Source organism: Branchiostoma belcheri, unplaced genomic scaffold (assembly GCF_001625305.1).
Source record: "Branchiostoma belcheri isolate BF01 breed outbred unplaced genomic scaffold, Haploidv18h27 scaffold33, whole genome shotgun sequence".
Classification (NCBI taxonomy): domain Eukaryota; kingdom Metazoa; phylum Chordata; class Leptocardii; order Amphioxiformes; family Branchiostomatidae; genus Branchiostoma; species Branchiostoma belcheri.
The window spans coordinates 2,289,768-2,308,735 of NW_017803943.1; the positions used below are offsets into that span (position 1 = coordinate 2,289,768).

General features: G+C 39.9%; 3 protein-coding genes across 4 annotated transcripts in view; 1 reads left to right on the forward strand and 2 right to left on the reverse strand.

The window, feature by feature from the left end:
* LOC109475249 (transmembrane prolyl 4-hydroxylase-like) overlaps positions 1 to 2,452 on the reverse strand; it is a 4,222-nt gene extending 1,770 nt beyond the window's left edge. Inside the window, exons 1-7 of the mRNA XM_019775850.1 lie at positions 2,276 to 2,452; positions 2,047 to 2,125; positions 1,677 to 1,831; positions 1,350 to 1,411; positions 1,071 to 1,105; positions 781 to 946; positions 209 to 388 (exon numbers count right to left, since the gene is read on the reverse strand). Of these exons, the coding sequence (XP_019631409.1) occupies positions 209 to 388; positions 781 to 946; positions 1,071 to 1,105; positions 1,350 to 1,411; positions 1,677 to 1,831; positions 2,047 to 2,125; positions 2,276 to 2,452 (854 nt within the window). The remainder of the gene's footprint in view (positions 1 to 208; positions 389 to 780; positions 947 to 1,070; positions 1,106 to 1,349; positions 1,412 to 1,676; positions 1,832 to 2,046; positions 2,126 to 2,275) is intronic.
* A 1,019-nt stretch (positions 2,453 to 3,471) lies between these two features.
* On the forward strand, positions 3,472 to 13,288 carry LOC109475217 (PDZ domain-containing protein GIPC1-like). 2 transcript variants are annotated; one of them, XM_019775815.1, is made up of 9 exons: positions 3,472 to 3,737; positions 5,264 to 5,407; positions 6,306 to 6,404; positions 10,418 to 10,534; positions 10,777 to 10,929; positions 11,722 to 11,818; positions 12,247 to 12,365; positions 12,568 to 12,649; positions 12,934 to 13,288. In XM_019775815.1, the coding sequence occupies exons 1-9, from the start codon at positions 3,696 to 3,698 to the stop codon at positions 13,083 to 13,085; spliced, it is 1,005 nt and encodes a 334-aa protein (XP_019631374.1). In that variant the 5' UTR covers positions 3,472 to 3,695; the 3' UTR covers positions 13,086 to 13,288. The 2 variants fall into 2 exon arrangements, with proteins under 2 accessions (XP_019631374.1, XP_019631375.1); XM_019775816.1 differs by having other exon boundaries at positions 5,267 to 5,407.
* Positions 13,289 to 14,686: 1,398 nt separating this feature from the next.
* On the reverse strand, positions 14,687 to 18,696 carry LOC109475215 (epoxide hydrolase 4-like). The gene is made up of 4 exons (XM_019775809.1): positions 18,362 to 18,696; positions 17,548 to 17,920; positions 17,083 to 17,203; positions 14,687 to 16,727 (listed from the first exon to the last, which is right to left on the reverse strand). The coding sequence occupies exons 1-4, from the start codon at positions 18,679 to 18,681 to the stop codon at positions 16,486 to 16,488; spliced, it is 1,056 nt and encodes a 351-aa protein (XP_019631368.1). The 5' UTR covers positions 18,682 to 18,696; the 3' UTR covers positions 14,687 to 16,485.
* Positions 18,697 to 18,968: the final 272 nt, after the last annotated feature.

The following is an 18,968-nucleotide window of genomic DNA, read 5'->3' on the forward strand; positions in this document are numbered from 1 at the left end:
GAGAGAGAGAGAGAGAATATCTAATTTTTGTCAAGAATCAAAGACTGGATCGGTAAGGTGTAAGGAGGCTTAAATGTAACGTTTCACGGTTGAAAATCCGAAGTCATGACCTGGCTAAATCACCAATATGCAGACCTATTTTAGACTCGGGAGCTAAAATAGGTCTGGAAACCAGACTAGCATGGCTATACCCTTGAAGACTCCTTACCTGCATGACTTACAGCGCTCGCCGCTGCCCGTCTTGACGTGGTGACAGCACGGGTACTTCTCGGCCCAGCTCCCGGAGTCCCAGTGCGCGTGGTAGTGCCCCTTCGGGCCGTACTGAACAACCTGGAACTCATCGTTCTTGTCGATCAGGATGCGAGGTAAGCCAACCAGGCTAACCACTCTGGGAAGACAAATACACAACTTAAAAAGAAGAAAAGAGTAAAAGGCCTAGATATAGTCCCATAGCCTTTTTCAGGCTGTAGGGGCAGTATGTCTAGCACCCAGCATTGGAAGGCAGAGCCCATCCTTCTCCTTCCACCGCCTTTTACCTCCCCAACCGAAGCCAGGTACCCATTTTACACCTGGATGGAGTGAAAATTATTAATTTTTCTCAGAAAATAGCAGTGAAGACAATATCAAAGGCATGAAATTACAGTGGTTTTAACAATAAGAAAATCAGTACTCTTCAGAACAGTATTGCACGTTTCTATTTTGTGAAATAATTTAGCCTGTGTGTATTATTGTAACACTAATCGATCGCTCTCTATATAAGACTGTTTTTCTGTTGCACACCTCTCTTGTATCTCGTCCAGAACCTTGTCGCGGACTTTGCTGGGGTACAGCCAGGCCTGTCGGCTCATCCGGGACTTTTTGTGCGGCAGTTTGGTGACGTATTCCTCCAGCCACTCAGCAACGGACTTAGGATCCTGCCCGTACAGCTCTTCCCTGGATATCTCCGCTAAAAAATGAAGAATGGAAATAGCAACATAAACGGGAAGTTCTCGAATAATTAAAAAATAGGAAAATGGTTTAAAAAAAACGGTGACAGTGAAAAATATTTTATTCATAGTCTGTCTACTTACCATCTGCGTTGTGGTCCATCCCCAAGTCGGCATACCTGCAACAGAAAGCCGGTAACAAGTAAGGCACATATGGAGGAGATAAGAAAAAGAGATTCACAAACATGTGTTTTTTCTTTCTTTCTTCCCTCTCCATAAAGCAAACGACGATCACCATGTTCCCGATACTGTATTATACCATTCTTATACTGATACCGCATGTGGTAGTGAAGAATGGGCCTGTCCTTGGTGCTGAACACCATGTTCAAACAGACTTTACTGTGTCTATCGTCAGCAACTTACATCTTCAGCATGTCGCCCTCGTCCAAGTAGATGTCAAAAGAGTTCTCAATCGTCAGAATAAACTGGATTGAACAGAAAGGATCACAACTCGATTATGTCGATGTTAGTTTAAACCGAATGTTGCGTTAGGACTCAAAGACAATTCAAACTCTATTACAGGATAAATTTAGAAGATAACTTCCAGACGTTTCGAGTGGCATAAGTTAGGACATTGCTTAAGTATGGTGGCTACAATGTCCTGATTCACATTCATTAAAGATGACAAAACACTGATAAATTTTCCGTTTATTTCATTTTGGTGGAGTACTAGTTTTGCTGACCACCCACCTCCCTTAGACTGAGAACCGTGTCCTTGTTCATGTCCATGATCTGGACGTTTCTGGATTTTGTTGGCGTGTTCGTGACGCTTTCAAACATGCCGACCTTCTCGGCAAGGCGCATGACGTGATCACACTCATCATCCGTCAAGAAATGCTGAATCTCTGTAAGGAATAGATAAGAACCCTTTTAAAAAGGCATCCAATTTTAGGGCGGCAAAAAACGGTGTACTGTCCATACTGCTAGACCAGATACAAAACAAAAACATTCCCGTCAGCAATATCGCATTTTTGCCTCACAGATGTCCATGAGTGTGATATGGACTAGGATTGATTCAACTTACTACATTACAACAATACTACACTACAAGAATACTTGCCCAAGACTTGCGGCTTCATAGATAAAGTCTTCATCTGATGAGTTTTTCCGTCAAGAATCACATCTTGCACATGTCCAACCTGACACAGAAAATGATGATAGTTACAAAACGTTCCAGTGGACCAAAAAAGTACAGCAACAAAAGTGATAGGGTCGGCAGGTTTTCCTTTTGTCAGTCAGAAAACGGGTAACACGACATTTTCCTAGGCCTACTATAACTTTATACTTACCTCTACACCGTCAAGCTTTGTGATAACCGGTGTCACTTCCAGATTTTGTGAGCCGCAATCCACTCCATCGTCCTTTGAGCATGTGCCTTGTTCTTCCACTTCACCACAAATCCGAGCAGTACAACAGACTAGGACGAGGACAACCAAACGAGCTGTGTGCAATCCGCCTTTTGTCATTGTCCTAGTATACAAGGATTTTGAAATAAAACGCAAGAAATAAGCCACATACACACTTCTCACTGTTATAGAGTTCCATTTCTTTGAATTGAGGGAATTGGTTAGATAAACGTTACTTTCCGTCAATCCTTCCTTTCCTAAGTGATCGCCGTCAGTGCCAATCTTTCTACAGCAGCAGTTTCTTTCCCCGGACTGCAAAATTATGGGACACATGCTTCCCTACCGAATAGAATCCTCAAGCTTTTAAAACAAACATCCACCGCCATCTTCTGACATAGTCAAATACCTGTCGTGCCTACCTAGCTCAGTGACTAGAAGTGGTAAGCTGGCTTTGCACTCAGCAATACCGTAAAAATGGAGGCAGCTAAGACAAAACAGCACACCTACATGTAGTGACATACATTTAACAGAAACAGGTGTAACGAGTTTTTATCTTTGCAAAGTGAACTGTGGAAGATTAAGGATCTCTTACCTACTATGATAACAGTAGCACCTGCCCAAGCCTTTAAACTGTACACTTGTGAAAAAGGTTGGTGATCAAAGAGTATACACACACGGCTAAGAGTGTATGTTTAGCTTCTATCATGTATTGCCACGCGATCTCTCCCACTTCCGTGTAGGTTTAAACTTTAACCCCACAGGTAAACACGGATCACGTGACGCCAGGTGGGTCACAGGTAAACTCACCTGAGAAAGCCACACCTCACTTGGTGCGTATGTTACGTCTCACCGCATTGGTTAATTTCCTATGTGTGAACTGGCAGAGAAAATAGAAGTGTGTCGCAGTTTGTTTATTTGTTATGGATACGTAGAAAAATTCTGCTCTTAAGAACAGCTAAGAGCCATTAAGAAGTTGTAACTTGTTCGACGTATGGAAAAAGTTTGTCATCAAAAGGTGTACCGGCACACGCCGATCGTCCAATCAGAGCGCTCGTAACAAGTTGTGATTCACAGGTGGTTTAGAACCTGCGCCGCTGGTTTGCACTCCAGCCTAATTTCTGTATGCAAATGAATCGCACGGTGGAAACCGGATCCGGGAGGAGCTGCTTTTTGCCTTGTGGGGTTGATTGAATAGGTACCTAGAGCTCATGGCCGCCATTGCATTCTAAGCGAAAGTCCGCATCCAATCTGCGAAAATCCTGGCAATTTCGAGGGCTTTCCCGAGATCTGTTCACCTTCCCCGGAAAATTCAGCCGTAAAGGACTTCATTCTCCAACTGTACACCGAAGAAAAAGCCGCAAAGATGTCCGGACTGTTCGGGAAAAAGTCGAAGAAGAAGATGAAGGTGTGTGAATATGCGGTTTATAACGTTAACGGTATATAACGTACCTTACCTGTGTACGGATTTTTTGCTAGGCTGTTGAAAATTCAACAAGCTTTTAATAATATGAATTTAAATGTGGGACTGTTCAAAACACATGCGGTAGGGTTTCGCCTTGATAGACTAATCCAGGAGTATAGTGTTACCAACTAGGATTAAATTTAGTCTATTTTCTGAGCAGACAACATCCTTGCGAGTAAAAGCATACTAGTATCCATTGCACAACGCTATTAATAGCATGATGAAAATACTCTACCTGTTCGGCTAGATTTTCCTCAAAAGATCAAGAATGTCGCCATTTTGGAGGAAGAACCTTCCCAAAAGTGTTGCTCTGGTTAAAACGACATACTTCCTGTAGTCTTAAGTTTGGGTTGACTCCAAGGTTTGTGAAATGTACATCGGTTCAAAGTTCACCATTGTTTCTGAAAAATCATTTAGGGAATAGGGATAGTACAATCAATAGATAAACCGTGTTTATATTTTATGATAACAGAAATCCTCAAAACTAGATTCCTCTTGGATGTGTATAAAATTGTGTATTAACCCTTGTCCTGCTGGCATTCCTGGCACAATATTTTTCAATAATTTCATGTCTTAATTAGATCATAAGAAACCCAAATTTTTTTGCCCTGCAGTGGCATAGTTACTTCCGCATTTGTTGCGTTTCGCTGCGGTGTGATGCGTTGCACGAAAAATACCCCCAAATCGTACCTATACAGAGTGTTATATAGATGGTACTGTATGTGCCGCGCGACATATGTTGCGCACAGCAGGACAAGGGTTAAGTAACTTTTGTCATTTGCCAATAAGCCCCCCCCTCCCCTCTCCTACAATATGATACATTTTAATGTAGCTTGAATAGACTAATCCCAAAAACATTCAATAGCTATTATTTTGCCCAAGGTGTGGATAATTCTATCTATTCAAGGGTTCAGTAATTTTTCAGTAGTATATCTGAAATAGGTAATACTATGATCCTAAGGACAACATATTTAAAATTTGATATTCCATTTTTTTGTAATACAAAAGTACAGAATACAATGTACTTTATTTCAATCCAAGTTATACAATTGGAAAACAAGTCTCTTGATGTTTCTTGATATCGCTTATAACATGTGCTTTCAACACGAATCTGCAAATTATATGATTATAGTCATGTTTCTATGAATTCGTCAGTAAAGGCTGATTTTTGATCAAATAATCTTGTTTTTTTCCACTGTGGTGCATCGTGACTGCATTATTTTTCTTTCTTTTGTACCACTTAGCCAAATAACAATATTAGATTATCTGCAGTTGCGCATACATATGACTGCTAGTTACAAAACAAGTGACCGGTACAGATAAAGGTGAAGGATCTAGAACATAGCTAAGATAACTGGTTCTCTCATTCTTGTCTCAGCTCCGATCCTAGCATTCACAGAAATATCATGTCTATTCATTTTTTCCCGTGCGCAATGCATTTATGGATGTAATTCTCTCCCTGTGCGTAGCAGCAGCAGAATGCAGCAGAAGCTGAGGCCGCTCGGACGGAGAATTCAGTCAACTCTCCCTCCACGCCCAACAAGATGTCCGGACCGTCCGTTCCCGCGCCCATGCAGCCCAATGTCCGGCCAAAACTGGTGTTCCACACACAGGTAAGCGTAAGACTTAGAGTTATTCCTCGGCATGTCTGTCTTGGTGTCGTTTTGATCGTAATTGGTCTTCTTCTACAACAAGATCAGAACAAAAATAGAACAAAGAGGTGCAGCATGATAGTCTGGACATTATTCTACTACTGTCTCTGCTCAGATTGACTCCCACATAGGTCTGCTTTTCATATTTGTTCTTAATCTTAGCTCTAGAGACAATTTTGTGGTGGGCCATCCACCACAAGAAATTACATTCTCTGTCATTATGATATTCTATATTTTCATATGATGATACTAAAGGGCTAGTATTTCTTTCCACCATTTGTATCCTTTCTCCATGTTTTATGAATTTTGATGAAGCTAGTGTATTCCAGGTATTAGGTGATTTAACTATGTCATTGTAATACTAATATTTTAGTGCTTAAGTTTGAAAATTACTATGAATTATAATACAATAATAATAGTACAATTAAGAATCAAAAGCAAATTTTCCTCTAGCAAATTGAATAACTTGAAAATCATCAGTGTCGTTAATGCTAGTATGATAATTAAACTCTACAATTTCCAGTCCGATTGATTTTCCACAACCCTTCTCAGTGAAAAATAAAGAAAACATGAAAATGTACATTATAAGTCACAACCGTACAACCCACGCATAGTAAAAATCAGTCTGCTGACCCCAGATGCAGACAATTAAATAAGAGGAGGGAGGGCAGAGAACCTGTTGCCATGGCAATAAGAAGACAATAAATTCGTCTGACTGATTCACATCCTTTATGAGTTGAAGTTATTTTTGTCACGTAGAAATTTTTACCCATTTTTGGTTAAGGCTCACTAACATAGCCACAGATTCATTCTGTAGAATTCAATAATATTTGATTTCTTTTTTTAATTGACTTTTCAGCTTGCACATGGCAGTCCAACTGCAAGGATAGAAGGTTTCACCAACGTTAAGGAACTCTACACTGAAATAGCCAAAGCCTTCAATATACCAGCTGATGAGGTGAGTTTTTCAGTTCGATGTTACTGAAAATGTTACATACAAGTACAACTCAAAATACCACCTGCATGTGCAGGTTAGTGCAGGTAAAATTGGAGCTGTGCAGGTATTTCTGATGTCTACCTGTACCTAACCTGCACTGGTCCATGTACTGTGCATGTGCAGGTAAAATTGCAGCTGTGCAGGTATTTCTGATGTCTGCCTAAACTAGGTCCTGTACATGTACTGGGTTTATACAATACATTTTTACATGATACTAATACGTATACACCTTTTATTTATTGCATTGACTGTTAGCACCTATGAAATAAGTGGCAATCTGAACAGTTTTTCTGTATTTCCCAAATTCTGAGTGGTGCAGATAAAATCTGTCTGGTGCAGGTAATTTGCAATTTTACATGCATCAGTGCAGGTATACAAAAAGTATTTTGAGCTTTGACAAGTGAAGGTAGAACTTTGAACAACTTTGAACAAGTGACGGTACTAGACTAAGTATGACTTGTTCATTCAAGTGTCTTGATTGCTCTTTTAGTAGTTTTACTACATAATTACAGTATCTGCCTGTTAAATAAAGTTGCTTGACTACTTATGGTGAGAAAGTTCCCACGAAAGTCACTGATACAGTAAAAGTAAATAAAGTAGCCATGACCTTAAAGGTCAGTGACATTTATTTACATCTTTGAGAAAAGAAAAACCTGTGACAACTTTGTGGACTAAACAACATCCTCGCAACTCAATGTTGCCCTTTTTTCAATCAAAAGATCTGTATTCAGAAGAATGAATCAGAAGTGAGAGATAGAGATTATAGTTTTGCATTAAAAATTGGTTGACTGTAATTGAAAGAAACTTGTTTGTTTTGCCAGTTGAGTAGGCTTCAGTAGAGCATAATAAATGAAAATTTAAATCTCCAAGCAGATGTGGGATCAGAGTTATGGACATTTTTTAAAGGCTTTTTATACATCTTTCTAGCAGTCTTCATTTTTCTGTAAATGTGGGGAAAACCCAAATCAAAGACCACTAAGAATACCTGACACTATGCATAAAAAGCGCCCTCAAAAACATGTAAAACATGGCATAGAATTGTACATTCTACTCGGAGATCATAGAAAATTGTATTGTCGTGAGCACAATTTCATGGGTTTGAAATTAGAGAACAATATCATGTCTGTTCTGTGTTCACCTACCATTAGACTCATTTTTGTATCACCTTGTAGTAAATGAACACAAGGTCCCAGATATATTGATTTTAACTGTGAACATTGCACTTGTCTAGACAGCTTGGATACGGACTGAATTTTTATCAATACAAACTTATTTGATGGTTTTATTGCTCAAAATGATTTACATCACATTTTTGTTAAAAAGAACATAAAAGTTTAACCTAAAGTTTCAACAGTGTTTCCTGTATTTCTAGTCTTTTATTTGATGATATTGTACTTCACACACAATTCTTATAATAACAATTATTCATAATTTTTCTACTTAGTGATTGGCCTTTGAAAAATATTGACAATAACTGTTGCCAATGTTATATTTATAAAGTCTATAGACTGAAGTCCAAGTGCAGAAAATATTTTGTTTAAAATATCCCTGTATGTAACATTTAATCATTGCTTATTACAAGATATAAGTGGGCAATTATTTTTCATAGGTGCATGTTCATGCCAAGAATTTTAAGATTTCAATAATTATTGTAGCATAGGAAATATTTCTAAGCCTAGAGCTCCAAACTTGTAGGCTGCTACATCATATCTGTGAGCAATGGACTACTAAGTACATTAGGTTCAAAGTAAACCAGTTCCAATACTATATAGTTTAACTCTTGTACACGAAAAATCAGAGAATAATTGGTCTGCATGCACAATTCTAATTAATATGGAGTGTTACTAACACACTTTTCAGAAGTTTCATTTTGAAAATGGAGGGACCATACAATGTACCTTTGGTACTTAACAAACCGTATAATTTAGTAACGAGTTACTAATTGTGAGCAAAAACTCCTACTAGTCATTTACCGGTAGAACATCTAATTACATGGACACTGTTTAATCCACATGACCTGAACAGTAAATAGAAGTCAGACAACTGGGGTATTATTCCAGAGCTATAGATACAAAAAGTGCCTTACAAAGCTAAAGGAGTGATTCATGCACATATTAAGAGGGTCTGCATGGGGGGATTCTGGCAACCCTTAACTAGTCTGTGGATGCCTGAAAGTCTGTTGTAAATTTGGGCTTCCCGGCATTCAACTACATGATGCTAAGAAATTTGCAATATGCCAATAATGCTTAAGGATGACTGTGGAATAACAAATTACATAAAACAGTATAACATGGAATTAAAGCAATCAGTAGGCTTCATGGTCTAATCCTGACAACAGCTTAACATGGAATCAAAATAGCTTGTTAAATGTCAACGCTGAATAAAATGGCTTGCCACACTTCACAGAAAAAGGCATGCAGACCCTCGCATTATCTAACAGTGTTTTTTTGTGTCCAAGTAATGCTCACTGAAGCACAAAGAATTTGTCTCAGTCAAGGTTTCTCTCTGAGTCTGAGCGGGTTTTCCATTCCAGTTTGTTTACCATACATGGGTGTGGCAGGACATAACTTCTGCATGAGTAGTCTGGCTCATGTTGACAGACTAGACCATTTCTGTTTTCAATATCTAACTCTTAGGGCACTATGAATAATCAGTTGGCAAAACATGATATGTCAACTTGTATCTTCCTGTCAGCTGGTGTAATTTTGTTGCAGTTGTGAAGATTGCTGGTAGCTATTTGCACTTGGATATGTTACTACTACATGAACTAGTACATGTAATGTATACCAGTGAATGATATTCCCTTACCCTAAGATTTTTTGTTTTCTTGTGCGATGGGAATTATATGAACCATTACCGGTATAGGACAGTTGGCTATATATTATGAAAATCTCAATTAAAATTTCTTGATCATTTCTCTTTGTTGGTTTTGCATAAAAAATCTTGTTATGGCAAAATCTGTAAAGTAAATTTTGAAGGGTAACCTTCATCATGCTAAATAAAGGTAGACACTTCGCACCAGCTAATTGGGTTGTGTGGAAGGGATCGAGGAGGTTAAATCGACCCCCCTTCCAACACATGTTACATGCTAACCCCTGTCAAGTATTTATGTTAACTTAGCTTTAGCTCTTCAAGCTTAAATCCTACATGAGTTGACATCTAGTGCCATCTGGTAAGAGAAAGAACCCTGAAGCTAATGTTACACACAACACAGCACCTAAAAGAAGATCTACCTAATCTTATTTGAACTCTAGATGAACCTGCTTAACATGTGTCACCCTAAGACTTGAATCTAAAGAGGGTTAACAAACAGCTGCCACAGGACGTCAAACAAGCGTTGGCAGGTTGTAAAACATGTGGAGTTTACCATTTACATTATACTTAACAGATTGGGTATACAGGCTCTTGTAAATGTCAAGGTCCTATGATTTCTGGTGCATTATGAAAGCCATCCAGGGTACTGGTTTATATGAAATTTGGCTAGTTTGGTTTGTTAGAAGAGCTACACTTTGAATCTATTTGATCTTTTTTCAAAACTGTTGGGGGGCTTTTAGAAAAAAGGGCTCATAGAGAAGGCTGTATGTCTTCTTCATTTGAAACAAGCTGGGCCAAGTCCAAAGAAGAAACAAAAGATAAAAAACAATAAGTTCTTCAGTACTAAGGACAGCTGCCAGGTAGCCGACATGTGACCTTGATCTTCACCTTCCAAAGACCTACTCTCATACCAAATACATGTATCATCACAATATATGCAGGCCTTTTTAAGTGTGTACACACACACACACACATACATACACACACACACATACACACAGACAGATGCGCAGATACACAGACAGACCAAAAACAATACCTCAATTTTTGACAGAGGTAACATTTGTTTTTTTTGGTTTTGCACAGTTTAGTCATAGTCTGCTGAGACTGATTGACATACAACACATAGATTAACAGTTGTTTTCTTTGTCCCCCTGCAGATCTTATTCTGCACCCTGAACACTCACAAGTTGGACATGTCCAGGCTGCTGGGGGGACAGATCGGACTGGAAGACTTCATCTTCGCACACTGCAGAGGACAGACCAAGGACATAGAGGTAACATCCTTATTAAAGAAACATTATACATGTAATATATAATATATGCCAAAAAAACAGTTGCTCAAGTGTCACTGACGAAAGGTAGTGACTGTGGATGCAACCTGAAATGCCTGACTGTTTCCAAAATCATATCCAGTTGCTGTAACTTGACAATACAATACCCTCCACAAATCTAATACATTTCACAAAAATTCAGAAACACTTCTCAAGATTCTAAAATCTTTTTTGTAATTACATAGGTAACAAAATCAGCGCCGGCCCTAGGTCTGACGATAACAGACAACGGAGCAGGGTATGCCTTCATCAAGCGTATCAAGGAAGACTCCATCATGGACAATGTCAAGACTGTGTGTGTCGGAGATCACATCGAAGCCATCCAGGGAACCAACTTGGTAAGGCTTTGTCTAGTGATGACGTCACAAAAATGTGCATATTAAACAAGCTGCTGGGGGGCCCAAAGTCTTAATCATTCTCGCAATGATTAAGAGAGTCAGGGCAGCTTGTATCAGCCCTAGTAACTTAAATGCACAGGTTTCATGTTGCCTCTTTCATGGGCACAGGCTGCGAGTCAGACTAATTCAGATTTGTGAATATTAATGTACTGAGTGTGTGACGTGTACATGCAGGGACATTTTAGAACTGACTCTGTCTTTCATCTGAGAATAATGTAATCAGGGTGGCAAGAGACTGTGATATTAGTGAGAAAGTCGAGGTCTTTTATTCAACAACCAGTGGGTTTTCACATCTGACATTTTGATGATTGTCTGTCACCTCCCTCACCCATTTTTGGGACAATCCGACCACATCTGTAACACTACAGTAAGAATCAGAACCTGAGTCGTCATACAGCACTTCAGGTTGCCCTGAAAAAGGCAAAAGAGGGTCACCAAAATGTTGGGTGAGAAAACCACTGCATTGTTGAATCAAGAACCTTAATCTGTAACTTCTTACACTGACTCTGATTCAGTAAGATGATACTGGTCTAAGGTGTAAAATGTTACCTTCTTACACTGAAGAAACTTCTCATAATGAATCTGATTCTCAGTATAAGAAGGTTCCTTATTCAATGACCAATGGATTTTCACTCTTGTGTTTTATCTGTCACCTTGATGTGTGTTCCTTTTGGATATATTGCACAATGTAAGATGACGTGTTTAGTAACATTCTGTGTTCTATTCCAACAGGTGGGTGCTCGGCATTATGAGGTGGCGAAGAGGTTAAAGGACCTACAGGAGGGAACCACCTTTACTATCAGGCTGGTGGAGCCCAGAAAGGCTTTTGGTAAGAATCATGTTGCCATCTTCCTAGAATACTAGGCTGGGTGGCTAAGCTATAGCGGACATGGAATCAAGAGGTTATTGGTTCAGTTCCTGGTATTTCTGACTAGACATTGTGTCCTTGGGAAAGACACTGTACACCACTTTCCTCACTCTACCCAAGTGTACCTGAGTTTGGTTGGAAGGAGAGGGTACTGTTAGTGTTTCATGTCAGTCTTCTTAATGTCATTTACTGTCCCAAATGAACTTTCATTCAAATATTTTAGCATGAAAGCTCATCTGTGACTATGTTGGTACATCAGCTGTGTTATGCTGAGAGGTGGTTATATCGGCCATACAGATATAGATACCTTCCATCATGAAGTTAATACTTTTGTTTCACATAAAAACTTTGCTCACCTAAAATTTTCACTGTGTGCTCCCCTCCCCCAGCTGACATAGCTCCCAGATCCAGTAAGCAGGGTGCCCAGGAGGCTGCTCCACAGAAGGTTGGGACAGGCAAGCAGACCCTCAGGATGAGGTCCAAGGGACCAGCTACTGTGGAGGACGCTGTGAGTAAAGCCTGTCATGCATTCATGATCTTGCCCCCAAACACCAGCCAACCACGTTTAGCCAACATTCGGGAGCAGTCTGACCAGATTTAGGTCATGACACCCTTCAAATTGAAACAAATTTGATTGAAATTTCTGTGAAATCTGTGAAAAAAAAAAACGGTTACTGAAGAATTATGTATTTGTATGTTGTTTGTTGCAGCCGACAGAATTTGAAGAGCGAGCAGCTAGAAAGATTGACGACCTGTTGGAGTCATTCATGGGCATCAGAGACATGGAACTGGGTAAGGAAGGAGTTGGGCTCAGTATTTTGTGTGTCAAAGAAAAACAGCAAAACTACCTCTTCCTTGCATCCCTACAGCCAAAACAATGGTTGACATATGCAAGACAAATTTAAAGAAACATTGAAGCATCTATTATCTATACATATATATGATATAACTTTGCCAGTTGTAAGTTTGGATATCTCAGTATTTTGTGTGTAAGAAAAGCTATCCAAGATGAAGATAAAATTATCTTAAGGCGGCTTCCTAGTTATGTGAACTAACTGCTCCTTGTGTCCCTACAGCCGAGACAATGGTCGACATCTGCAAGACAAAAAACAACCCGGACGAGTTTGCACAGGCGCTAGACGACAGGCTGGGGGAGTTTGCGTTTCCTGACGAGTTCATCTTTGACGTGTGGGGAGCGATCTCAGATGCCAAGATGGGCAGGATTTGACGACAAGGTCGTTGTCAAGGTCACGACAAGGTCAAGGTCACAACCCTCCAACAGGGGACCAAGAACACCTCTGCCTTGGTCGTTAATTGCAGGACACAGGAATGTACAATGATTAGTCATTTTTGTAGCAAGTATGAGAAGTGAATATAATTGTGTTTTGTGATCATAGTGTATTAAGTGAGAGATGCGTGAATTAGTTTCATCAGGTTGGTAAGTCACTGAATGAAGAGTCTCTTTTACACAACCAAGAGGTTTATTCAGCTGACGCTGACCGAAACGTCGATTGAAAGAAAAATCTTGGTTGTGTCAAAGAGTCTCTTTGTCAAAAAGAAGATGGTTTCTTCATAATGGTAATTCATCAAAAACTTCCTATTCTTGGATGAAATTCATCCCAAAAAAAATCCACGCTTACCTATATCATGCACAAGTCCAGGGAGGTTGAAACTCATCAAAATTAGCCAGAATCAAAGTTTTATCGAAAAAGAGCTATTTTCTCTACTTCATGTGATTTATCAAATTGAATAAAAACAACAGATAATGAACATAAGTTCATATTAAGATCCAAACCTTCAAAGTATAATTTACAAGAATATACCAATTTTCTAAAGTTTGCATGCAACAATAAAGATGCTTTGTAATCACTGGTGAAATCTACAAAATTGAAGAGAAACATTTTTATATAAAACACTGAATAATTACGGAACACCTATCAAATTGTTGACTGACCAAATGCATTAGACTCTATGATTTTATTTATCATACAAATAAATGAAGCTCTAATATATGAATTGATACATTGAAAATGAGATGATTTTAATAAATATTAACTTTTATCTCAAAGATAAATTACAGCAAATTAAAGTGGGACCTGGATGTACAAAGTTTTTAACTTGTGGAATCTTTGACAATCAAAGTTACTGAATCGATTGTGCCTTAATATACCACAGCCTTATGAAAATTAACCTTGATATATCTGTACATGTCGCTATCTATAAAATGTTGTGTGATGATAGTGTTTTCAATTAGCAATCTTGAATGATATCATTAGAAGCATGAATGATGCCAAGTGTAGCACCTCAACAGAACGTACTGCACCTGCACAAAAACCCGTAATGTATTGTGCAAAGCAATTTGGCAGAATGTCTCTTTGAAGGCCTTTATTTGATGACATCCTGTCTATAGTTTTCCAAATTTTATGTGGGAAAAGATATCATTTGCAATGGGCAAAATCTTGATGCAACGTTGACCAAACATCCGTCAAAAATTGTGAAAAATCCAGGTTTCGTGCAGGCGCAGTACGTTCCGCTGAATTGCTGCCAAGTGTGAAAAAAGGGGCAGGTATCCCTGGCAGCTGAGGAGGGGGGTAAATTTGAGATGACAGAAAGAGTGAATTAATCTAATTGTGGTTTTACTCCTTGCTATGTCATTACATGAAAGCTACCTTATCACTGATGTCAATTTTGACTAAGGATAAATACCTTTGTTGCCTTATTTTATAACTAAATACATTTTGATTGAGTCAGACACTACTTCAACTCAGTAAACTATGTCTAGCAACCAGCTACTGCCTTCAAATGTCATTTTCTTCTGTTAAAAGATTTTAGAGAGTACTACAAAATATGAAATGTCACAGACTGTCATAAGATGTGCCTTTTAAAGAAATCGTTCCCTTTTTTGGCTTTGAATTATTATTATCCTTAGCATGTGCCTTGAGACATGTTGGCCACAAAAAAGCAGTCATTTTCAGTACAGTCTAGCAATAACGAATGTTATTCAATTGTTCAGACTTTTAAGACCTAATTGTGAAAGATTTTGTTGCAGGATAATATTCTGTTATGATGTTTATGGAAAATATCTCACTTGAAAGGGCCAATTGTCAAGCTTACCTAGATACCCAATTTCTTAACCTTTCTTCTGCCAAGACTACCATTTAGCACCAGGTTTTCGCTGGTCAAGAAGTCTGCCTGCTTAAAAAAGGGTTAACACAATAAGCCACCATGAACAAATATCAACTTAAACCTTCTGTCCACTCTATACTCTTAACTGTAATTTCAACACCTAGTATTTTATATGTTATATGGTACAAGAGAGGATCTTTTGTTGAGTCTATGATTTTTGGTTGGTACCAAGGAGTGATATGTAGTATTTGTAACATAAAAACTATGTTGTAATTATTATTGATATGATCATCATAATCATTATTTAATGTTTAAATGTTGTGTGAATGTGTAGCCTTCTAATTTTTGGTATGTGAGTCAATCTGATTTGCAATAATTGCAAACTAATGGAGAGAAGAATACCCAGGAAATTGTTTTTGCAATAATAACTATATATTAGACATATTGTTGGACTGTGTTGTAGTTGGTAGAAACTGTGTAAGTGATACACACTGGACTGGAAAGACTGGCCAACTCAAGTGTTTTACCACAATAAATTTTCCCAAGACAATGGGCAAATGGCACTTTTTGTGTGGATTTATTTTTGCAGTAAATTTTGCCACGAGTCATTATTACTAGCAGAGAAGTATACCAGAAATACTACATACATGTATTTGGAAGTTTTGTGAAGTCAATTTCCCTTGGAGAAGATTGCATGGAACACTGGAATGTCTCAGTAATATTTCTGTGGCTCATAATCACATCTTAATTATTTACTGCCAAACAAGGCATTAGGGACAAACTGCAAAAGGCAGCATAACAATCTTTAAAAACATCAAGATGATGTCTGAATTCTCATTGAACATTTTCAAATATATTATTTCTTCACAATTATTAATTACGTAAACAAATTATAACACTGACTGTATGCTTATAGTGCAAATGCACTCATCACTGCAAAGAACTACTGAATATTTAATATGTATCATACAACATGCGTTGCATATCTGCCCCAATATGTGCTAAGGATTAAAACTGGCTTCACAAGACAGACTATGGGCCAGAATATGAATTTTTTATACATATTGAAGCTAACTGAAGCATATTGATCTAAAAACTTTGCATGTATTTAGTGTAAAGGGGTGTCATTGTGCCTTTACTCTTTAGTGTGAAGGAGGGTTTAAGGTAGTGATTGTTGAGAAGCAAACATATTAAGCTGAAAATGGATTGATGACTATGCCAGCAAGACTGGTAAGCTAAACCCTCCCCCCATACTATATTGTATGTATGATGTTCTTTTCTGTTAATCTCCAAGCAGATGTTGGTGGGGAAGATTGTAATCTTTCATTGCCTGGGTTCCATCCTCCGTACTTTATGCTCACTCCCTAATGTCACTGGCTACCAGCAACATTGGGGAGTGGGCGGAAACTATGGAGGATGCCACCCAAGTTAGATCTTTCTATAATATGCCCCGTTTTCTGTCGAGTGTTGTGCTACTCCCAACCAACCCTAGCCGGCCACTTTTACCCCTTCAGCCAGTCCCTCATGTGGCCGTTGACCACCTCTGGCTGGTCCTGCTGTACCCAGTGGCTGGCTCCCGGCACCAGCTTCAGCGTGAAGTCTGGTACAAACCGGTCCGTCCCCTCCGTCAGGCCCACCTCCAAGGCCCCGTCCTGGTCCCCCCAGATCAGCAGGGTGGGGCACTGAACCTTCGTGCCCTTGTAGCTGCGAGGCTGCTTCACGAGAGCACGGTAGTAGTTGATAGCTAAGTGATGATAGAAGAAATATCCATGGGATATAAGTACATGGTCATGCATGACTTCAAGAAAACAGGGTATGTACATGTAGTAGTTGATGCCTAAGTGATACTAAGAAGAGACATACACATGGCATACACTTGCTCGTTCACTCACTCGCTCGTTCACTCACTCACTCATTCACTCACTCACTCACTCACTCACTCACTCACTCACTCACTCAATCACTCACACACTCACTCACTCACTCACTGATAAGTTCAGATATTTAACCCTATTTCACATCAACAGCCAAAAAAATGGTAGAAAGGTGATGTTTACAGATAGGAAAAAAGAAAAAAAGATCTAAGGCATCTGCGCTACCTGCTGAAATGTTGGCCCCAGGTCTGGCAAAGGTGTACTTGAAAGCCTCCACATCTTCATCAGTTATGGCATCACGGCGTCTGCAGCCCATGTTCTTACTTCTGAAGACACCACGGATCATCTGAAGAATACAGAAACTATTTGTATGAACACCTAATTTCCAAGCAGATATAGGAACTTAAAGTGAAGCAAAGTTGCTGTGTTTCCTGTACAATGCAAGTTAAGGCAGCTGTTACCAAACCTATTTGAGCTTCCAAGTCTCTTTCGTCCTCTCCACAAATAACAGAGAGAACGAAAGAAACTCGGCAGCTAAAACAGGTTTGGTAACCAGGCTAGCTGTCTGCATACTAACTATTATAATACCTAAGCATTTCATACTCATTAAAAGGAGTTTGACTATGTAAACTCTACAGTAACACAGTACTCTATTGCAAAAGCAAACAGCTGCCTGTCCCCTCAACGTACCTCAAAGTCAAAGGCTTTAATCAGCATCTCTGGAAGCCATGGCAGCTGGTACAGGAAAATGTACCAGGATTTGCGGAACTGGGAGAAGTGGGTGGCTATGTACTTGTAAAAGACGCCAGGGTGGGGGATGTTCATCACAATCAGCTTGTCCACAAGATCTGGGTGGTCTATAGCAAACTGCCATGCTATGAAGCCACCCCAGTCATGTGCCACCAGGGTGCAGGAACTGTAGCCTAGAGCTTCTATCAGCTCTCGCACATCATTGGTCAAGTGAGATAGACTGAAGTTGGGCCAGCCCCAGTAGCCGGAGGGTTGTGGGGACTCGGTCTCACCGTAACCGCGTAGGTCTGGGGCAACAACTCGGTAGGAGTTCCTGAAAGTACAGAAGTCAATCTATTCAATTCAATTGGCCTTCAGCGATCGCGCGAGAAATCTCAAGCATCTGGCACTTATAAATTATGGTTACCACCCTACTAGCATGGGAGAGATTTTGAAAGTCTGAAGATCAGTGTAGCACCAGGCTGCCTTTAATTCAACCGCTTTCTGCCAGGGGGTGCAACTACACACAGAAAAGTCAGGCTGCTTTTTCCAGAAACCACCAACCCTGGCCAAGGTGAACTGGACCAAGTTTTCCACTAACCCCAAAGAACTTATCAGTTAGCACGAAGGCCAAAAGGTCCGGACTTTTTTTATGGCTGGTGGCCCTTGAACCACACTGTTACATTATTTTTAGGCAAGTTTGACTACACCAAACCAACATCGGACCGGACCACGTTTTCCATAAACCCGGTAATTACAGTGCCTGTACCGTCACCTGAACTCCTTGAGTTGGTGGCGCCAGGAGTACCAGCACTCCGGGAAGCCGTGCAGACACAGCATGAGCGGCTTCTGCGGCTCCCCCGCCGCCACATAGTGGAACCTCAGCCCGCTGGTCTTCAGCCGAACGTAGCCGTGAGTTCCCAGGTCAGGATCGTCCAGGCACTTGGGCCGGTCGGGGCGGGACTTGTAGCCGAAGAACGCCCGAGGCCCGCGCCTGGCGACTCTCAGCAACGTGAATAACAGCATCATGCAACCGTAGAAACTTGCGATGGCCCAAGTCGCAACAACCCGGACGATATTTGTGAAGAACCCCATATTTCCTTGCAGAAATCAACGCTCACTTCAAGTTGTAAAGCTTATAGCGTTGTAGACTATGCCAATGCCAGGGCCATGGAGGGGGTTTACGATTGAAACAAATCAATATCCGGTCAACAAAAATATAAATCGAAGACAAACTCCAGATGTAAGTGCTATAATACATAGGCTGAATGTGTAATTGACTTATGTCGGCTCTTAACGCGTTTTAAAGTTTATGTCCTTACAGGAAGTCTTAACCTGCTTTCAAATGGAACAGTCCTACGCCCTCAAGAGCATTGACCTCC

Coding starts and splice junctions, on each gene's coding strand:
- LOC109475217 (XM_019775815.1), top strand. CDS start 3,696: ATGTCCGGACTGTTCGGGAAAAAGTCGAAGAAGAAGATGAAG. Junction 3,738..5,263: donor AGTCGAAGAAGAAGATGAAG/GTGTGTGAATAT, acceptor CCCTGTGCGTAG/CAGCAGCAGAATGCAGCAGA. Junction 6,405..10,417: donor TCAATATACCAGCTGATGAG/GTGAGTTTTTCA, acceptor GTCCCCCTGCAG/ATCTTATTCTGCACCCTGAA.
- LOC109475215 (XM_019775809.1), bottom strand. CDS start 18,681: ATGGGGTTCTTCACAAATATCGTCCGGGTTGTTGCGACTTGGGCCATC. Junction 17,204..17,547: donor TTAAAGCCTTTGACTTTGAG/GTACGTTGAGGG, acceptor TGTATTCTTCAG/ATGATCCGTGGTGTCTTCAG. Junction 16,728..17,082: donor TGGGGCCAACATTTCAGCAG/GTAGCGCAGATG, acceptor ATCATCACTTAG/CTATCAACTACTACCGTGCT.